The sequence below is a fragment of the Ixodes scapularis genome, unplaced genomic scaffold, assembly GCF_016920785.2.
Source record: "Ixodes scapularis isolate PalLabHiFi unplaced genomic scaffold, ASM1692078v2 PGA_scaffold7__128_contigs__length_106722199, whole genome shotgun sequence".
NCBI lineage: Eukaryota > Metazoa > Arthropoda > Arachnida > Ixodida > Ixodidae > Ixodes > Ixodes scapularis.
Window position 1 is genome coordinate 24,067,947 of NW_024609882.1, and position 20,308 is coordinate 24,088,254.

General features: G+C 46.7%; 2 protein-coding genes across 2 annotated transcripts; both read left to right on the forward strand.

Moving 5' to 3' along the window:
* Positions 1-281: 281 nt before the first annotated feature.
* On the forward strand, positions 282-1,867 carry LOC121833239. The gene has a single exon (XM_042286373.1). The coding sequence runs from the start codon at positions 407-409 to the stop codon at positions 1,865-1,867; it is 1,461 nt and encodes a 486-aa protein (XP_042142307.1). The 5' UTR covers positions 282-406.
* Positions 1,868-3,470: 1,603 nt separating this feature from the next.
* Positions 3,471-14,442, forward strand: LOC115318303. The gene is made up of 10 exons (XM_040214098.3): positions 3,471-3,744; positions 4,115-4,253; positions 6,068-6,139; positions 6,234-6,612; positions 6,781-6,945; positions 8,274-8,460; positions 11,818-12,060; positions 12,119-12,290; positions 12,355-12,500; positions 13,841-14,442. The coding sequence occupies exons 1-9, from the start codon at positions 3,471-3,473 to the stop codon at positions 12,449-12,451; spliced, it is 1,728 nt and encodes a 575-aa protein (XP_040070032.2). The 3' UTR covers positions 12,452-12,500; positions 13,841-14,442.
* Positions 14,443-20,308: the final 5,866 nt, after the last annotated feature.

The window sequence follows — 20,308 nt, forward strand, 5'->3', positions numbered from 1 at the left end:
CGGGAGAGTGAAGCTCATATATAAGGGAATGGGAGAGAAGACAGACCTGACAAACTACCGGCCCATTACTGTGACCTCCACTATGTACAGGGTAGGCATGCAAGTCATAAGACGCAGACTGCAAGGCTGGGCAGAGCAGAAACATGTACTGGGCGAACTCCAGAACGGCTTCAGGAGTGGCCGACAGTTCGAGGACAACCTGTATGTGCTGACCCAAGCAATTGAGATTGTACAACAGGAGGGGAGACACCTATGGGCGGCTTTCTTTGACATTGAAAAGGCCTATGATTCAATCTCCCACTCAAGGCTCTGGTGGGAACTGACACAGATTGGAGTGCCAGGTTCAGTGCTTGAGCTCCTCCAGGAGCTGTACAGGGACACAACGGTTGTGGTGGAATGGGAGGGCATGAACACTCAACCAATCCCAGTGACAAGAGGCTTGCGACAAGGATGCCCCCTTTCCCCTCTCCTGTTCATGTTATATATGTCTAGATGGGAGACAGAACTGGAGGAGTGTGGGAGAGGCCTCAACCTGTCTTACATGGAAAATGGGCAAATGGTGAGACAACATCTTCCAGGACTATTTTATGCGGATGATCTGGTGCTGACAGCGGGCACCTGTGAAGAGATGCAACAGCTGCTGGACATATGCACAAAACAAGGGGACAGACTGGGCCTAAAGTTCAGCTCCCGTAAGTGCAAAGTGCTGAAGTGGGGGCCTACAGAGAATGTAGAGGGGGCTTTGGACACACCGCTTGTACTGCAGGGGGAGACTGTGCAGTGTGTCACGGACTACAAGTACTTGGGTGTACACCTGTCCACGGGTAGGAACTACATCCAAGCACATGAATCGGCTGTCCGAGCAAAGGCCATGAGGGGAAAGGGAGTGCTGGCAGCAACGTCCATGTGGGCTTTCGACCGCTACGAAGTTGCTCGTAGCCTGTGGAAGATGGTGATGGTGCCCGGACTGACTTTTGCGAATCGGGTGCTGTGCACGTCGTCTCAGACTCGGGAGTTCCTAGAGGTTAGACAGCGGGAGGCGGGACGGATGGCACTCGGGGCACACAGGGGGACTCCGAACGAAGGGGTGCAGGGGGACCTCGGATGGTCTGCTTTTGAGTCGAGGGAAGCGGTGGCTAAGCTGTCTTACGAGAGGCGTCTTTGCGGCCTCGGAGAGGAGCGATGGGCCAGGAGGGTGTTTAAGTACCTCGTGTACAGGAGTGTAAACACGCGCCTGACCAAACGAGTGGCCAGGCTCGCGGGGAAGTATGAGGTACCACCGACCCTGCTGGACGGCCGGCCGCTCCGAGAGGGGGTTGCGGACCTCAAGAAGCACGTGCGGCAGGTCGAGACGCGAACGTGGACGGAGTCGGCCACACGAAAACCATCAATGACTGTGTATGCGGCCTCGAAGCGGGCGATCGAGCGGGAGCAGCTGTATGATGACTCCAGGGGCAGCGGCTTGCTTTTCGAGGCACGAACGGGGACCCTCAAGACCAGGCTGTGGAGATCGCGATATGACGCTGGGGCCCCAATCGCCTGCGTCGCCTGCGGAGCAGCAGAGGAGACAACCGAACATCTGGTGCTGCAGTGCAAGGTCCTCAGCCCGTGCCCCCAGGTGGACCATCTGCCGGACGCGCTGGGCTTCCGGACGGCGGAGCGGGGGGATGACGGCGAGGAACACGTCGAGACCACCAAGCGCCGACTGGAGCAGTGGTGGGAGATTTCCTGGCGGCTGTGGAAGAGGGAGAGGCGAGCTGGGCCGGACGTGCAAGCGCAAGCCGGACAACCGATGTTTTCCGCCCAGGTCGACCTGCCCCACACCGTGGACCCGACCGAAGCTCCACCACAACAAGAACTCGGCTAGGCTTGGCTAGAAACCAGACTAAGCAAGCCTTTTTATCTTATTTTTTTTGGCAGGCCATCGCCGGAACTTCCGGCGAGCGGCCACCCGTTACAAAGGGGACGCCACTAAATCCAAATCCAAAATCCAAAATCCCGACGTCACATCAGGGATCGAGAGCGTAGGAAGTGCGTTGTGCATGCTGACCACGGCCAATTCTCATGCGGACTTAGGATTGTTTTTCATTCTTCGCTGAATTTTGCGGTTCATGGATGGGAGGAGACTTTTGTTGTGCGGTTGGGTGTCATAACCAACGATCTGTGGACAAGAACGTCACCTTCCACACGTTCCCGCAAGAGAAAGCGCGGCGAGCAAGATGGGTGACTGCAGTACGCAGGGAAAACTGGGCTCCTACAAAGAGTTCACGCTTGTGCAGCGAGCACTTTTCAGTCGAGAGCTACGAGATCAGCTCAAGACTCGCGAGAGAATTCGGGCTTGGACAGAAGGCTCCAAAACTGAAGCCTGACGCTGTACCGACGATCTTCGGCTACGTCGTCGCGCCACCAACCCCTCACCGTGGAGCCTTCGCGAAGAGGAGACGCAAAGAGGCAAGTTTCAGAATCTGGATTCTAAAATCGCTTGATATTTTCTCTGCATCCCGACTGCACTACGACGGGCCGGCCCGTTTTGGCTCGTGTCTCCCGAGCTCCAATGCGCTAGGGGTCTGATTTTGGTCTCCGTGAAAGCGAACGAGATATAAGCTGGCACGCACAAGAGCTATAGCTGCCAGTTTGAACTAAACGCGCTAAAATATCGTTCGCTGACACGTTGTCTGCCGACACGAGCGTAGAAGAGTTGACCATAAATAACTCCTGGAGAAGGCGAACGAAAGGGCAAATACAAATCTCCAACAACAAATGACTAATGCCAGGCCAAGAAAAAAGAAAAAGAACCAGGCAGATTCTGTTAGTCGCGCACCAGTCACCTAGCTATTGTTGATTTGTATGTCTCATTTGTCTCCTTGTTGCCCTTTCCAACAATTATTTATCGTTTATTACTATCGACATTTGTCCTAGAACATATGTCTGCTGGTTCACGAAGGACGTACTAGACGACCCATACTTCGTTTGTAAATGTCACTTTGTTTTCCTACCTCACGTAAGCTGATATCCACTGGTAGATAAATAAGCACTCATTGTGAACCTGTCTCCCTGATTGTCACCAGGTGAGATGTTCTCACCAGATTATTGCCTCAGTGTCCGTGTAACGACGAGTACACCACATGAAGGTTTTTCCCAAATCATTGAGACTATCGATAGGAAATGTGCTTCTGTCAAATGCTTGTGCCGCATTTACACGCTGCTCGTGCGAAATCTTCCTGTACTGGCAATTTCTGAAATGGCCGAATCTTTCCGTACTGGCAATTTCTTAAATGGCCAAATCTTTCTGTATTGGCTATTTCTGAAGGGGTCAAATCTTCTCGTACTGTAAATTTGTGAAGTGGTGAATTTGCTCTATATTTTGAGAACCTAGAGAACACGCAATTTTTGCAATTGTGGCGAATGTATTGGTTGAGTGATTTTGATGTGCCGCAATTACGTGGGAATATCAGAAAAAGTGGTGTGACATGAGACGTTATTCACGAACACAGACTGTTGATGAAGCCATCGCTGCAAGCACATCGATGGACGTTGACAGTGTGGTCCTGGATCAAGATCCAGATCCTCAACCAGCTGGAGAGGAAAGCCCTGATCCAGAGGGGGAACAGTCTCCTATGGACATCTGTGAACCTCCACTAGCAGCTGCACCGGGTCCAGAAAAGGTGTCCGTCTTCGTCCAAACGGAGGGTGTCCAAGTGTGCACACAATCAGTGCAGACGAAGAAGAAAGCCAAGAGCATAGGTGAGGGAATCTGTTTTGATTATCTCGTATCTAGACTGAGTTTAGTAAATGCATATTAAAAAGAAACCAGTTAATTTGTTCAGTGGATTCTGTACAATATCGAGGAAGGTATAAACATACTGCAAAAACGGTTCGGAACATGAGATTTTGTTTAATTTTCTTATTGAAGCTTGTATCTGTTCACCATATATGCGCATGAGTTTATGCACTAGGATAAATAAGAATCTCAGCTTTGTTTTGTTTTTTTTCAAAGTTTGAAAAAATATTTTGTTTAAAACTGCCAGAAAAAAAAATATTCTGGGCTATTTGCTTTCGAGGTGTAGAAGGCTTGTTGTCTCTTGTAATACCTAGCAATTGCATATCATCGCAGGAACTCAAACGTTTGAAAACACCGTCAGCAAAGAAGTGCAAACTGAGGCCCCCCCACACCAACAAAACAGTCAAAGCACATCTGAGCCCATGCTGGTGGAGTCTGCTGAAACAAACGGTGACAGCTCCGACTCTGATGAGTAAGTATGTTTGTGGACTGAAATTAGGTTCCAATCACTTCCGGCAAATGCAGCACTTAGAAAACTTTCTTTTTAGTAATGCCGTCCTTTCCCATGGTGAAAAAACCTTTCTATATAAGCGTGGTCCTTAGTTTGCTTTTCTCTTTATGCTTTACCTTGTTGTACATTGCAACAGAAAATGAAAGGCCCACCTTGATTCTTTCATTCTGACCATGTAATTCAATGTAACCTTTCGCATCTGGGAGCGTCGTCCTACCACCTTGAAGCCAGTTCAGTGCTTTAATACTTGTTGGTATTTACGGCGGCGGGGGGGGGGATGGGGGGGAGGGGAGGGGATGGGAGGGAAGGGAAGGGAAGGGAAGGGATGGGAAGGGGGGGAGGGGAGGGGTATGCCCAGGTATACAGGTTGCTAGCCACGCTCTAAGAAAAGACAGAGCACTGTAGGTTAGGAATTGCGTCCTTCAAGCTTTAGGAATTGAAACATTGGACTATAGAGATTGCAAGGAAAGTTTGTGTGCAGCATCAGGGGAATTCTACATTGACTAATTTTAATTTCATTTAAAACAATGCTGTGTCTAAAGGTACGTCGGACGTATCGGGATCCCAGTCTAAAGATACGTCGGACGTGCCCGGGACACGGAGTCTGTAGGCGTAGCCGCTATTTGCATTTGGGGTGTTCGGGGCACCATGTAGTACGCCGTATCCGTCGCCGACCCCGAGCTTAGCGGACTAAACTGACGAGTTTCGAGAGCAATGTTTGAAAGAGAGTACGAAACTAATGAAACGTGAACCTTCGCGTGCCGTTTCTTGCCATTTCCTTTGCTGGTATTCAAAGTTTTGTTTCGTACAGATGTGTGAAGCACGCATTGTGTGAAAAAGGATTGGCGGGTCACGGCTCCTGCCTACCGATTTTTGCGCTTGTATGGTGCGTTCCTTTACATACACCTACTGACGTATAAAATCGACAAGGAGCGAGCACTGCCGAGCAGCTTTCGGTTTTTTCTCCATTAATGACCCTGGAAATGCAAAACTGGAGGCCCTTGCATAACTTTGCTTGGGAGGGAGAGCCAGAGCTTGGTAGCTCTTGGGAGGAGCATACTTTTGTGACGCTCCGTTCGTCCAAGGAGTGGTTGTGGTCCACCAGAGCGATTCTTTCTCCCATAGTCCAGGAGGGACGTGGGAGGGCCTTAAGTATACAGGCTAGGGAGGCGAAGCAAGGCCACCTGTCTATGGAGAGAGAGGTGCCAGAGCTCGATGGCTTGTGGCTACTCTAACTGGATTGGAATGGATCGATTTGTAACAAGCTTGAGTTGATAGAACCTTTTTTTTTATCCTAGTCGTAAATGCAAGTACGAGAAAACGCGACTTGCGAGTATGGGGCGGGTGCATCCGACGGACCGGTGGCCATTCACCGGCTACGTCCGACGTATCTTTAGGCTCTGGGATCCAGCTACGTCCGACGTATCTTTAGACACAGCGTTGAAACAAACATTCCTCAATGGCGGACTTCTGGGTGTGACTTGAAAATTTGTCACTTTATATGTGAAACTAATAAAGGGAATATGGTACACCCCCACAAAAGTAATCAGAATTGATTTAGACCCCGTGGGTACCCTAACGCACTACCAAAATCACAGTTCCATGGAGCCTACACTGTGAAAAACTTCTCTCAGAATATAGGTACCTCGATACAAACATGCAACTAGAGGACCCATGTGTTAGCACCTATTGCCTCAAAATTTATGAATCAGTGGACTTCTCGATATGAGCCTTGGCGGCACTGATAATTCCTCAAACTATGCATGTATTTGCAGGGATCCTCTGGGCCTTCTTCAAGAGGACCCAAAAGACACAAACTACTACCCGGACTCATCAGAGGATAAAGAGTTGAGTAAAATAGAAAAAAAAAACTAATAGAGACTTTTCCCCCTGTTTTTGGTTTATTTTAACCATTGATTGTTTCTTTTTTTTTATTTGAAGTGTTCTAGAAACGGAGTCGACACCATCAGGAGACCACACGTCTGTGAACAAATACATTGTATTTGAGACCTGCCTTGAGAAGCTCCTGAAGCGCTGCCCTCAATGCTTGTCCATGGAGACCGAAGTTGCCTTCCGCTGCGTCGGATCTATGGTCCAGGCTACTGTCACCTGCAGCGCTGGCCACATCAGCAATTGGGAGAGCCAGCCCAGGTGTCATGGCAAACCAGTCGGCAACATCCTGATCTGTTCTGCCATCGTCTTCAGTGGAGGCAGCCCAACCAAGGTGCTCCGCCTCTTTGACATCATGGGCGTCGCAAGCATTCGGTCCACCCAATTCTACGAGTACCAGAGGTGCTACCTGCTGCCAGCAGTGACAGATGTAAGTTGCTTGAATCGTGTTAACTTTCAGACTAGGAGTCTGTAGGCAGATAATTATAAAGGCTGGTACCATGGCTGTTTTGTGTTGTTGTCTCTCCTGTTTGCTTTCCTAATCAATTGCTATAAACATTCTTGAGTCTTTGAACAAGGTCCTGTCTTTTCGCAACAGGTATGGAGAGCTGAACAACAAGCTCTCATCGACAGCCTGAGAGGGCGCCCGCTACGGCTGGCTGGTGATGGTCGGTCTGATTCTCCAGGCTTTTCTGCCCTTTATGGAACATACTCCCTGCTCGAGACGACCGTCAACCGCATCATCCACCTGGAACTCGTGAAAGTGAGCATTGAGGTTTTATATTTATTTACTAGATACAAGTTATCTTTCTCATAGACCTCGGTGCTAATTTTCTTGTTATTTTCAAAAGTCACGAGTGTGCTCCTTTGTTTCATTTACACTTTCCCCTGTCTATGTTCTTTTATTACGATATTGATTGTCTTGCACTTACTCCGGATTGTCATGAGAAGCGGACAATTTTAACGAGTTTCAAAGAAAAGGGACAAACAAAAGTTATACGATTGCTGGCAAGGACCAGAAAGATACTCAACAGTCCAAACAGAAACCCTAGCAGCAGAAACGAAAAGTATGGAAAACCATAAAGCTGGCGAAGCCGGCAAAATGTAAGAGAGGCAAGCAGCCAAGATAGCTACTGTCGTTGTGGCTAAAAAGATGCATATGTGTTTGTAGTTACATGAAAGCGACAGGAGGTTCATCAACTCCAGGTCGCATATTAATTGAAGTAAATAGGCCACCATTTTTATGGGCGCATGTGGTGTACATCAAGTCCTGAGTGGAGCCAGCGCCACACACACAACAAAGAAGAATGCGTCCTTTGGGGTATCAGTGCTCTTACGGCTTGGGACCACCATCATGCAAGGCATGTAGAGTAGGGACCAGAGATTCGGTGGCAAAACGGAAATGGATCGGCAATATAAAATGTTCGATGGATAGACCTGGCATGAGTATTGTTTCCGGATGTCGGTGTTATGGGTTTTTCTTGTTCATTCAAGGAACTTAACTGATAGTTTTGTTCAGCAGACTGCAGCTGTCAGACTGCAGCTGTGTAGCAGCGTTCTATCTTGTCCATTTGTCTACTTTCCATCAGCACACGTTTTTCCATCGGGAACTTATCCCAGCTCACCTGCCTCCTTTTCAGCTTAGCAACCCTGCTTAGGGCTTCCTCAAAGAGAAAAGTTCTCAACTCAGAATGCAGGCTGGCTTTTGGGGAAAATATTTTAAAGTTCACTACCTGGAGTTTGATGAGCTCGGTTATTCAGAAGCCACTGTTTTCACACATCGCTGGTTCGGGAGCTTTCAGGATGAAAATACATGATGGTTGTCTTTAGCAAAAACCTCCACACCATTAAGCAAGGAAGCTAGATTCTGTTGGTATATTGAGCGGCAGTGACCTAGATTGAGTTCCCCGAACGTCCCCTTCGTACCTGTTGTGGTTTATCTTTTGCCCCGATGTTCACAAAAGGAAGCTCTCTTCTCCTCCTTAGTGACCCTTGTCGTTTCATACACATCCCGACCCTGTTTTCCGACGGGGCAACAGTTGGTTCTAAAAACGTTGAACGCTGGCTTAATAGTTTTTGGTTGTTTTTCAGTCAACTGAAGTGAAATCCAGTTGTCACATGGAGCTGGAGGGACTGGATAGGTCTCTGACCTACTTCGCGAAGGAGGACCTCACTGTGGAGGTGATAGTCACCGATAGGCATATGCAGGTCAGCGCATATATGAAGCGGGAGCACCCCCTCATCCAGCATCGTTTTGATCTGTGGCATGTCAGCAAAGGTAGGCCAAAAAGAAACAACCCTGTTTACCGAACCTATTGATGTTTTAGAAAGTGAAACAGCATCCGCTCCACCAGCTCAGGGGAATGTGTTAAAAAGCCCGACTTAGTGTGATGTGCAATCAGGGAAAAATTAAATGCAGACAGCGGTGTGCGTGCTTCTCGGTACAGGGTCACTTCCAGGCAGCACAGCCTGTACCGAGAGGCACGTGCTCCGCTGTCGGACCTTGCAAGAAAATGAGTGCCTCTTGGTTGTACAGTGTACTAATATTGGAGTCCTGTGTTGTCGGGGTGTATTTGTTTTGAAATCCAGAAGGAATTTTTCAGGGTTTTTTAATTTTTTTCTAGAAATATGCACCCGTATTCACCAGGCGCGACTAACTAGCGCCGTTTTAAGGTTAGTAGCACGACTAAGTAGTCGCGAGATGAACGGGAAATCCGCAAGTAACGAGCGATTATGTTCTGCGGTATTCACGAGCGCGAAGCGAGCGGGTGACTATCTAGTCAGAACTAACAGGCGGAAGTGACGTAAAAAGATGGGTCATACATATGCATACTTAAATGCCACTGCGTAAATGGGTATTTTATTGTACAAAAACTAAACTTTAAATGTTTATCAGGAGAAAAAAGTTACAATGAGAGACATATCCGAGACAGAGTTTTACAAAGAAAAATTTAAAAACAATGCCAGGGAGAAACACGGAAGCCGCATTGCCAGCGACATAAACAAATATGGAAGCGCCCTTAAATGTGTTTTTTCTTTCTCGTCGTCCAGCGCCCTGCTGAGATCTCTTTAGCGGTATCTCTGACCGCTGAACATGGCTATTTGCACATTATTTGCTCCTCCAATTCTTTCTAGATGTGTCCCCCAGCGTTCCGAGACAGTAAGTGCTTCGTTAGTGCTGGCGGTCAGCAGTGATACGAGTCGGCCATGGCGCTGAGCCGTCCCACTACACACCGGCTAAACTAGCCCTTCCCCATGACTAAGATTTGTTAGTCGACTTCTTAGTCATGTGGGGCGACTATGCCCTAAACACGGACGGTGGATACCAAGTGCCCACCTAGTGGCGACTATCGCTCGCCATGTGATCATTTTAGTCGATGACGTCAGTAGTCAGTGGTTGAGCAGGCGCTACTCGTGCCTGGTGAATACGGGTGATGGTGTTTTCCAGGATTATATTTAGTGCCAGCATTTATCGGGCCTTATGTTAAAGAAAAGATGACGTGGCATGGGCTACATTATTAAAAACAGCTTAAAAGGATTGAACAAAAGTGGAAGAAGCACACAGGACAAACGTTGACTGCTAACTGGAGGTTTATGGGAAATTCCACATGTGCGCAGTACATCGCACATTAATGCGCTTATGTAGTCACAAGGTAAGAGCGGCCTAAATTAAACTCGAACTTTGGCTCGTGTGGACCATAGTTTTAGTTATTTTTACACGCGTTTCATAACCCTGATTTTACTGATGCAACTAGTTCGCATGAGCCAAAGTTCGAGTTTATCTTGTGCCGTTTTTACTTTGTGATTAGATGAGCACGTTCATGCGCGAGTTGCTGTGCACATGGAATTTCCACTAAACCTTCAGTTTACAGTCAGCGTTCCTCCTATGTGCTTCCTCCACTTTTGTCCCGTCCTTTTACGCTTCTTTTAATACTCTTGTTCAACCACCAACTAGCCCAGCAATCCACCCTTTTATGGCTTAGGCGAATTTTTCAATCTCTAGGGGACATTTGCCTGGCCCCAATTCTTAGGAAATGCCGCTATCTCGATATGAGAGTGAAACGAGACAAGGGGTGGCGGCCCGCAAAAAAAGCAGCCTTGCAGTTTGCTCAGAGCAGAGGGAGTTCCAGATCAACATAAATGAAGCTGTAGACAAAGATTTCATAACCTCATACTGGAAATTATCCCATTGAAGGGCAGTTCGGATTCGGGGCTTCTTGGTTTTCCCCGATTCCGAGAAAAATTCTTTGGTGGTTATTGGCATTTAACGAAAACATGAAACCTTCGTTATTACTCTGCACTGGAGTTATTGATAGCACAAACTACCTTAGGATACTGCGCATCCACCCATTCCACGTTAAAGGAGTGATGCAACAATTTTTGTACTTTGCGCAAATACCGCTTAAAACGGATCCCTACCGTTAATGACCTATGAAACACGCGTTCGTTTTTCACCCCACGCAATAGAAGTCCCAGAAAAAAATTTAAGAAAAACGAGCAGCGTTCACCCCCTCAACTCGCAGCCAGAACAAGCGGCCACGTGATCTGGACCCGATTATATGCCGCCAATGTTGATCATAGCCACGCGCTGGGGTTGGCAAAGCGCAGGACACGCGCTGAGTTCCAGACATTGTTATGGCTCGGCTGTTGTCGTCGTTGCGGCGATTGGACACGGGTCACTACCCGAATGCTTCTCGAGCTAGCAATTATCACGAGCCCAAGTCGAGTGCCCACGCAATGCTCGGGTCCAATCTATGAACTGCATTCAAATATCGTCACTTGGGTGTACTACGATCCCCACGTTACGTCATCAAATTTTGCAAAGGAGAGATTGAATGAAAATGATCGCTTTTGTCCTTGAAATTACACCGCAACAAACGAGTTTCTTGGCCAGTGGCGTTGCGTGTGAGTACCCTTCAGTCCCAGGTGTGCCAGTAAGCTCGTGTCAAGTGAAAACCATTCCAATTGAATATCGTTGCACCGCTCCTTTAAGCGCCCGTTCCCAAATTTGTAAGATCCGAGAGAATATGCTCAGTACATTAATATGCAAAATTTATGACCGGAGCAGCGCCCATTTTCACGATTATCTCTAAATTTTGAGTGGGTGCTTGCCGGGTATTTCACAGTAAGTGAACATATTGTAAATGATCGCTAAAACATTGAACGAGGGCAAGGCGAGAGCTTTGCCCGGGAGTTTGAAGCCGACTACCTGGCTACTGGTCCCGTATTGCCGACTAAAATAATGGCTGGGGTACCCGAATCGGAGAGACACTGGTTTTCCCTTATATTATTCTTTCAAGGTCGAAATTGTCGCTCCTGCTGAGGCATTTACCATTTCTCATTGGTTTGACTTTTAAGCCCCCCCCCCCCCCTCGCTGAACGCAGTGATCTTAATTTTTTCAATGGGGTCATGGTTTGTGCCACTGATATACGAAGCTGTTATTTATTCAACACCCTTGGACATGATGCTGCATCATTAGAGACCTCACCTGTCACATACTCTGAAAATGGCAGCTAACCGACCAAGAATGTATTGGTGTGCTTAGGTTATAATGAAGGTTGAAGTATTCGCATGGTTCTCTTATCAGTGCCTGAATTAGGCTTGCATTGAAAGTATAAAAGCATATATTTGCAGGCATCAAAAAGAAGATTGTGGCACTGGCCAAGTCACCACGCCACAAGTCCTTGGAGCGATGGTTGGAAAACATCACAAGGCATCTCTACTGGTGTGCTCGCACCAGTAACGGCCAGGGAGACCTCATCCTAGCGAAGTGGACGTCCATCACGCGACATATCTCCGACGTCCACCATCACGTCAACCCACTCCACCCAGCTTGTTTACACGGGAATCTTACTGATCGGTTCTGGATCGAGGAGGGTGAGTTCTTGAACTGCACATTTTAAAGAACTGGTACACATTCACTAAATTTTTTTAGGGACCGAAACCTTCAAGAAATTGGAGTCGGTTGTGCTCTCGAGTCACCTCCTCCGGGACATCCCCAAACTCTCCTCGGACGAGCAAACCTTTGGGCTGGAGGCTTTTCATGGAGTTCTCGTCCACTTTGCTTCCAAGTCTGTCGGGTACTGTCACGAAGGACTGCTGGCAAGGTGGGTGTTACACTAGCCAAAGCATGAGGACAGCTTATTTATCATGCATTCTTGTCTATTTCAGGACGTACGTCGCAGCGCTGCACTTCAACAGCAACGCAGACAGGAAGATTCGCCAGGCGGACAACGGCGACGACAAGTATGTTCTGAAATTTTCCTGAGGAAGGAAGCAGTGGACGATTGTTCCCGTCAAGGAAGACACAAAGTTTGGTATGTGATCTCAACAAACTTTATATGAACAAAGGATTTATAAGCACTAAGGTGCGTACATACAGACATAATTTATGTGATTTGGAGTTTGCTTAACAGTGTGAAAGTCTACTTTGTGATCGAAAACCTTTTTTCCAATACTGGACCTTTAGGAGCATCAAGCGCAAAGCAAAGTTTGTGGAAGTAACATGTAGCAGAGCGCGTTAGACAAACTAAAGTTCAAACAGAAAGAATAAAACACTTAAAAGGGCGAAGGACAAAGAAGTGCGAGTATCTGTCCTCTCTCCTTTTAAATATTTTTTTTTTCTTTCTGTTTGAACAAAGTTTGCGGAGTGCCTTGATTGGATATGCACAACGATGACGTTGCGCCGGGCAAGATATTAATCATTAAAACTTTTTCGCTACTCAGATTCGAGCTGGAAGCCTGGAACACAAACTTGAAATAGAATTCGTTGGAGCGCATGTGGGATGCGCCAATTGGTTGGCATTTTTGATAACACTACGGGTTTTTCGACCCTGAATGTGTCTCGCTAAGTCCGTGATGTTTACTCAAGACAGCCCATTATTTTTTTTTTTGTGGTGGCCGTAATTACCGTCTTAATACTGCTTGCCCCACAGATCAACGGCCATCTCGGCTCAGCAGAAAACGGGAAAGCAGTGCGAGATTTGGCAACGTCTTGCATAGTTGTTGCTTGCATTTTTGCGTAAAAAGAAACGTTTCGCCTGGAGACGTCGCAAATGGCTGTGTTCGGGCGAAAGAGGTAGCTCTGCTCCTAGGAACCGAGAGGGATTGTTTGTCCCTGCACATTGGAATATTACGAAGATGAGTGTATTTCCATGTTTGGGAGAGGGTGAATCTTAGCAGCAAACTTTTGGGACCTCCCTTCGCTACGTCACAGACAAAAAGATCTTTGTGTTTGACGGTTCTAGGGTTCCTGGATTGTTTAAACACAAGAAAAGGCAGATTGCAGTGTGTGTTTGTGGCTATACTCAGTTCCAGCACAAGCCCAGGTGTGGCAGATGCTGCGAGTAGGCGCAGCCAATCCGGTGCCGAGACCATATCACGTGACCCGCCGGTTCTGTGCGGCGGCGCGCGGAGCACATATTCATGACACGTGATTGCAGCATGGCATTGGCTGGGATGGCATGCAGCATCGGCCGCGTCCTACTTATGGTGAACGGAGTATAGTCAAAATAGGGGTGTTTTGTCACGTCTTGACTGAAGAGGTCCAGCTTGGCAGTTCTTACAGGCCGGGAACGTCAAGGGGCCATAGTAATTGTCTAAAAATTCTCATGAACATTGTGATACAAATCACATGTTATCATACAACATCTCCCAGGGTACATCACGAAGCTCCTGGCTGGCGTTTTTGAGCGCATTGAAAGGTATCCGACCTTCAAGGCAGCAAGCGCATCACTTTCCAACCGGAAACTGGCGACACTGAGCAGCTCACAAGCAAAGAAACCAGACCTGGAGAGTGCTGTTGCTGCTCATCGTTCACGTTACCGAAGGAAACAACTTGAGTAATGTGTGTTTTGTCAGTTGGCTTCATCGTTTGATCATAATGTAAAAACAGTGCAAAAAAATATGTGCTTGTCTGCTTCGTCTGTTTTTTTTTGCACTTTTTTTTACATCATGATCAATACCAACTAACCCAACTCTCGATGTTGCTCCATCTTTACATTGCTGCTTTAGAGCAAGAGCCCTCCCTTTATTTACTTCTCTTATGTTTTTTCCAAGAGTTATTTGTCACAGGTCAAGAAACTATGTTTTGCTAGGCTGCATACCATTGCCATGATACATCTTAACTGCAGCATGCAGCAACACTGGAACATGTTGACTGTCTGCCAAGCAAACATTGATGTTGGCCAAAACAAGTTTTTATCCACAGTTTATGTTGTAGGGTTCTCGTCCGATTCCCCGGGCCCCTGTCTCTGGATGAACATGACACAGCAAGGCATAGCTCTCGGCAGAAGGGGTGGCATAGCTCTCGGCAGAAGGGGTTTGTTCCACTCACATTTTGCTGGGGGGTTTCGGGATCAGGAGTGGTGATCGAGGAAGCCCGGAGGGGGTGTGCCGTCACTGTATGCTGCATGCCGATCGTTCGTGCGGTGCTAGTCCACACCGCATCCTGTGGAGGTCGCCGTCGAGGGTCAAATCTGGGTATAAGTCCGGACCATGTCACCATGTCACCGGACCGCACCGCCGGCTCGGGTGACGGCCCGGTGACATGGTCCGGACTTCGACCCCCCGGATTTGATCATCGACGGCGACCTCCACAGGATGTGGTGTGGACTAGCACCGCACAAACTATCGGCATGCAGCATACAGTGGCGGCGCACCCCCTCCAGGCTTTCTCAATCACCTCTCCCGATCCCGAAACCCCCCAGCAAACTGTGAGTGGAATAAACCCCTTCTGCCGAGAGCTATGCGTTTGCTGTGTCACGTTCATCCAGGGACAGGGGCTCAGGGAATGGGACGAGAACCCTTCAATGTTCAGCAAGCAAGGTTTTCAGCAAGCTTTCCGAGTCCCGACAACTCCATATGTCCTGCATTTGATTCACAGTGTTTAATCAGCTTTAGGTGATGATTGAGAGCACACACAAGCATCAAGAGCTCATGCCTCACTAGTGATGAATACATTCTTCCTACCGCAATGCCCTAGTTGGTTGACCAGGAGCAACGTGCTGACCTACAGTTGGTAGATGTCAGCAGAAGGGAGTGGGTGACAATGTGTAGGGTTCAAAAGGCTATGTAAACACAAGAGGAGAAGGTGTTGCAGCTTGGATGTTTTCAGAAGACTGATAAGTAGCAAGAACAGTGATGAATGTGTGGGCTTTGCAAACTTTACTGCACATATACGGTTGTGATATGTGTGTATATGTAATGTTGCACTTTCACAACACACTCAAAATAGATTTTTTTATTTTTTTATTTTACGTATACTGCAGGCAGTGGCACTGCCCAAGCAGGGGAGGGTACAGAAGGAGCTTAGTCAATAAATGTTTGACATCAGTACATTCCACAAGGAATGATGGCAAGCAGTTCCATTGTTTTCAGTTGTGTTGGGAAAACATGACTTTTGAAAAAAGGTTAGCTCTGGCATAGTATGGGCATATGACTTTAGAGTGCTTTAGTCGAGCTGATCTTTGTGGCACAGGGGGAAGATAAGCGACACTTGACAGACCAGATGAATTGTTATACAGTAAGTAAAGAAACTTCAGCCTAAAGATTTGTCGGCGAACGTGGAGTGGTTCGAGCTCAAGCTGCTTTAACAGGTTGGTTACTTATGATGGAGTGCGGTAGTCTGATAGGATGAATCATGCAGCAAGACGTTGGATCTGCTCCACCTCCGCAATGTCTTTTACAAAATATGGGTCCCACACAATAGAGGCATACTCTAAAACTGGGCGAACTAGAGAACAGTAAGCTACAAGTTTCACAACCGAGTGGCACCCTTGTGAGTTTTCTTCGAGGAAAGCATAGCTTTCTGAACGCTTTGGCACATATGTTATTGATGTGCTGGTCCCATTTGAGGTTGTTTTTAATGGTTAGACCTAAGTACTTCGCAGAGGAAACTTCTTGAATGCACTGATTGTCAATATGGTAAATGTAGGAAGGGGGCTTTTTTTTTTGTAGTCAGTGTCATTGAGATGGTTTTAAAGAAGTTAATTTTCATTTTCTGAAGCTCGCACCAGTCCGCAAGTTTACGAAGGTTTTCATTCAATGTAGTCTGACAGGAAGAATTTTTGACAAGAGTATACATTACGCAGTCATCCGTCAACAAGTTTACACTAACGTATTTATCAATATTTTTGGCAATGTTGTTAATATAAAAAAAAGTAGCGATGCGAGCACCCTGTGGTACACGAGACAAAATTTGTAGACCACCAGATTTAGAGGCACCACATTCAACGAATTGAGAGCGGTTTTATAGATGCGCCTGTATCCAACAAACCAGCCTATCAGGTTGAACTTTGGTGGACATTAGAGTTGTGGAGCATGATGATTATCTGAAACTATAGTCTAGTGAGTTCAAAGACCATTCAAAGTGGTCCATGTTTCAAACTCGGTCTTTGCACGGTGCGAATGTATGTTGTGTCGCGAAACACCACGGTTACCACCACCGCTTCTCATTTGCAAGATACAGCACGTGCCTTTGATTTTTTTTTTTGTTTTGTTTTAGGCCATGTCAAGAAGCTCATTGAGGCTGTTCAGCTTTCATGTGTCAATACTATTGACTTGTGAAACTTTTGATCAGGTGTTTATTATTGCTGCATGGAAACGTTTCTTGTTGGTTTTTCTTCACGACAGTTACACCGGTCTACCGGTCTACTGGGCTTTCCGTAATGTGACGTGTCAGTTTGACTCAGTGTTGAAGTTTTGGTTTTGCCATAGTTGCTAGTTTTATTTTAACCCTGGCAATATATTTTGCTGAGGTTTGACTGATGTCTTGTACTGTTGTGTGAAAATGTTTTTGTAATCGCAGACTGTTGGTGAAAACTTCCCTTCGAAGGGGTACTAAAGAGTATTTTTAGTTCGTCATGGCCTTGATATGACCTACGTGCTTCAAGAATTCCGGATATCGAGAAATTATTTTTCTGAGTGCCCAAGTTCAATATAAGAAGCATGCTCAAAGCCCATCTGGAGGATGTTTTTTTATGCTCAACTAAGGTGCGACTTAAAGGGGGATACTACAACAAAATTTCGGCGCTTGTTTTTTGGTTTATGTGTGTTTAAAGGAGCAGTATCACATCGAACACATCTTTTTGTGAATCTTTGTTAACAAAATCACGAAAAGGAATTTTAAGACGAATTAAACGAATAGCAAAGAGCACCTGGTGGATGTCGCTAACGCCTCGCTTGTAGTGCCCGTCTAGGAACCTTGACAGGTAGTGACAGCAACTGTCCCTTCCGGCGGCCACAACGAGAGGAGGGGAAGGAGGAACTCGCCTCTCCCGAGAATCCCTTTTGTGTGACCCAGAAGTCGCAATTGTCCCTCTACAAGATCTATAGAAGATTAACCAGGCATTGAAAATTCGTACAAAAGCAGCCGCTTCGGTGGCTGGAACGGCTGGGCCATCCTCTCGACATCAGCCTCGCCATAGCTTTGCTCGTCCCGAGACGAACTACGTCAAGATTGCTTTGGATTTCACGCCCTCACCACTGGCTGTTCTCCGAGTGCTTGGCAGAGTGGGCCGTTTCTAACGAAAAATAGAGCCACCAGGCTCAAAATACAAATGTGCGATTGTCATTTACGGATATTGTGGATCAGATTCAACCTATTTTTGAACACGACAGGCATGTTTCAAGTTTTGTTCAAGTATCTCTTTAAAAGTGGGGCAAGAGAGGACTATCCGAGTGCCGCTACACCGGCCTGGTACTAGCTGGGAAACCGCCAACCAACCGCGAAAGGCAACTCTTCAAAGTCACATCGCATACGCGCTTTCAAGCTACCTTTAATTTTTTGGGATTGTAGAAGCACATAGATCATATCAAGGTAATAAAAAAGTTACATCAAAGCCTCTTTAGTTTAACTTGCAGTGTTGTCATATTTTTCTCCACAAATGGCAATTCATGGATAATGCTGCAAGAAAGTAAAGTTACTTGTATTGTTCTTAAAAAACTTCTAGAATGTGATATCTTTATTTTTGTAATATCAGACTGTTCCCATGGCTTTTGGATCCTCCTCCCTGTTTAGTATCTGCTCCTCATGCTCGTTACACTAGAGTTTGGGACAAACATTGTATTTTCTTGAAGTCCTGGTAGGTAAATTTATATTGTGTTTGATTAAAAGAATTATCTGCACCATTATTTGCATCTGCACATTTTTTTCTGATTTTGTGGTGTTTTATACTTTGATAGTGTTTGTTTGTATAGCAACTGACAGATTAGCAACTTCACAGAGGAGCATTTAGGTGTCCTCAATGCCACCTCTTCTAGTGTGTAGTCAATGTATTCTTAAAGGCAATGCTTGGACCAGGAAGTTCCAACGGCAAGTTTTTGCCATGCGAATGATTATAGCCTGCAGGCCGTATTTACCTTTATTTTAATGGACTAAAAATTTTGACCGATAAAGATGTTCGACAAGCTATCTGCAACAAAAAAAGGTACCGACACATTTCAAAGACTTGCCTATTCCCACGAAAACAGTTGATAAGAGGGCAACGGAAACTCCTCTCGTATTTTCCTCAGAATGCAACCCGGCAAGCGGTGGCGATTTGATTTTCTACAGTGGCCCCACACTTAGCTCATAAAGACCCGGTATGCTGTGTACCAAAGCTTTCTAGAGGGGGATCTGTGGCCGAATGGGCTAGCGCACACCAGCTCAGAGCACGTGGAGCGAAAGCTCGCGCTGCAGAACCCAAGGATCCTGGGTTCAATTCCCACCCCTGCCTGTTTCGATCTGGATGAGCATCGTACCGGCGTGCTTTCGTGTATCACTACTGCGTGGTGCACGTTAAAGACCCCAGGCTAGTGGTTGTACTGCACTGGCTAAATTGCTCATCTACAGCTGGGAGACTCGTCGCCCCTGTGAGGCAGACCAAGTTCTAGGCTCTATAAACACACACACAACCCAACTTTTTTTTTAAAGCTTTCTAGAAGGAAATGTCATTATTACAGAAAGTATTAAAGCTACTATCACATCTTTTCATCATTTTTTGCACCGAGAGTGAAATTAAAACTTGCCTACTACTTTAGTTTCGAGTAACATACCAATATTCCCACAAGTCAAATGTACTTGGTGCTAATTACAAACCTGCTATTGTCTGTTTCCACTGCTGATGGTGTGTAGTGTTCCATCATTCATGCATGAACTTCCAACAACTCGGTGAAGGCATAAGGCCCAAAATAGTTTGTTGCGAGTGATGCACCCCTCCCGCAGCAGCGGTGTAAAGTAAGGCAGTACCAGGACTGCAAGTTCATTCCAGGTCGGTCCTGTCTTCCTAATTGGGACATTCGCAAATCCAACAGGTAATGATTGAACAAGAGCTTGGGTCTACCGACCCCTGCAGCTCCTTCAACAAATGTGTCGGCTGCTGGACTTGCAGAACTCCCAATGGTCATGATACATTTTAGTGAGAGCTCTTTTGGCAAGAGCTTTTTAGAAGGGCCAAGAATGATTCTTGCTACTGCAGAACACATGCTGCTGAATCACCTTGCGGTGCTAGCAAACCAAACTGCTGATTGTTCCGTGCCCACTGTTCATACAGTCACAAATGCCTTGCACAGTTGGGACATGGCAAGTGAAACGATGGAGTAGAAAATCCATCGCCACCTTGCAACCTCCCCAAGACCAATCAGCCAGATTGAGACAATATATATTACCTATCGTGTTCCCTTGTCCTCTCGCCGCACTTCCAACTCCAGTGACCAGTGACCAGTGGAAGTGTGGTCCCATTGCAGAGTTGGGGGGGGGGGGGGGGGGGGGGGCGGGGGGGCAAAGCCATATGTAACACCCTCCCTTGTTTATAAATAATAAATGTGGAGGATCAACACTGATGGCAGAAAGTGCTTCTGGTCAGCCCGCCAGCCGCCTGTTCTGTGCCTGCGACACACTTGCATGTTTTCAATTTCTCGCTGGCACTGGTGCAGAAGTGAGCAGGCTGTCTGCTTCCTCTTTCGACTACAAGTTGCAACTGGGAGAATCATGATGACTTCGGCTGCGTCTTTGTTTGGCCATCCTCTACAGGACGAATCTTTCTATCAACATTAGAGATAAAATGCAATGTTGCAATGTATATACCATAAAATTGCAATGAAGCAACCACCCAGAACTTAGAGATCATCTTGGAAAGCTGGGAAA

Coding starts and splice junctions, on each gene's coding strand:
- LOC121833239 (XM_042286373.1), top strand. CDS start 407: ATGAACACTCAACCAATCCCAGTGACAAGAGGCTTGCGACAAGGATGC.
- LOC115318303 (XM_040214098.3), top strand. CDS start 3,471: ATGAGACGTTATTCACGAACACAGACTGTTGATGAAGCCATCGCTGCA. Junction 6,946..8,273: donor TCCACCTGGAACTCGTGAAA/GTGAGCATTGAG, acceptor GTTGTTTTTCAG/TCAACTGAAGTGAAATCCAG. Junction 12,291..12,354: donor CACGAAGGACTGCTGGCAAG/GTGGGTGTTACA, acceptor TGTCTATTTCAG/GACGTACGTCGCAGCGCTGC.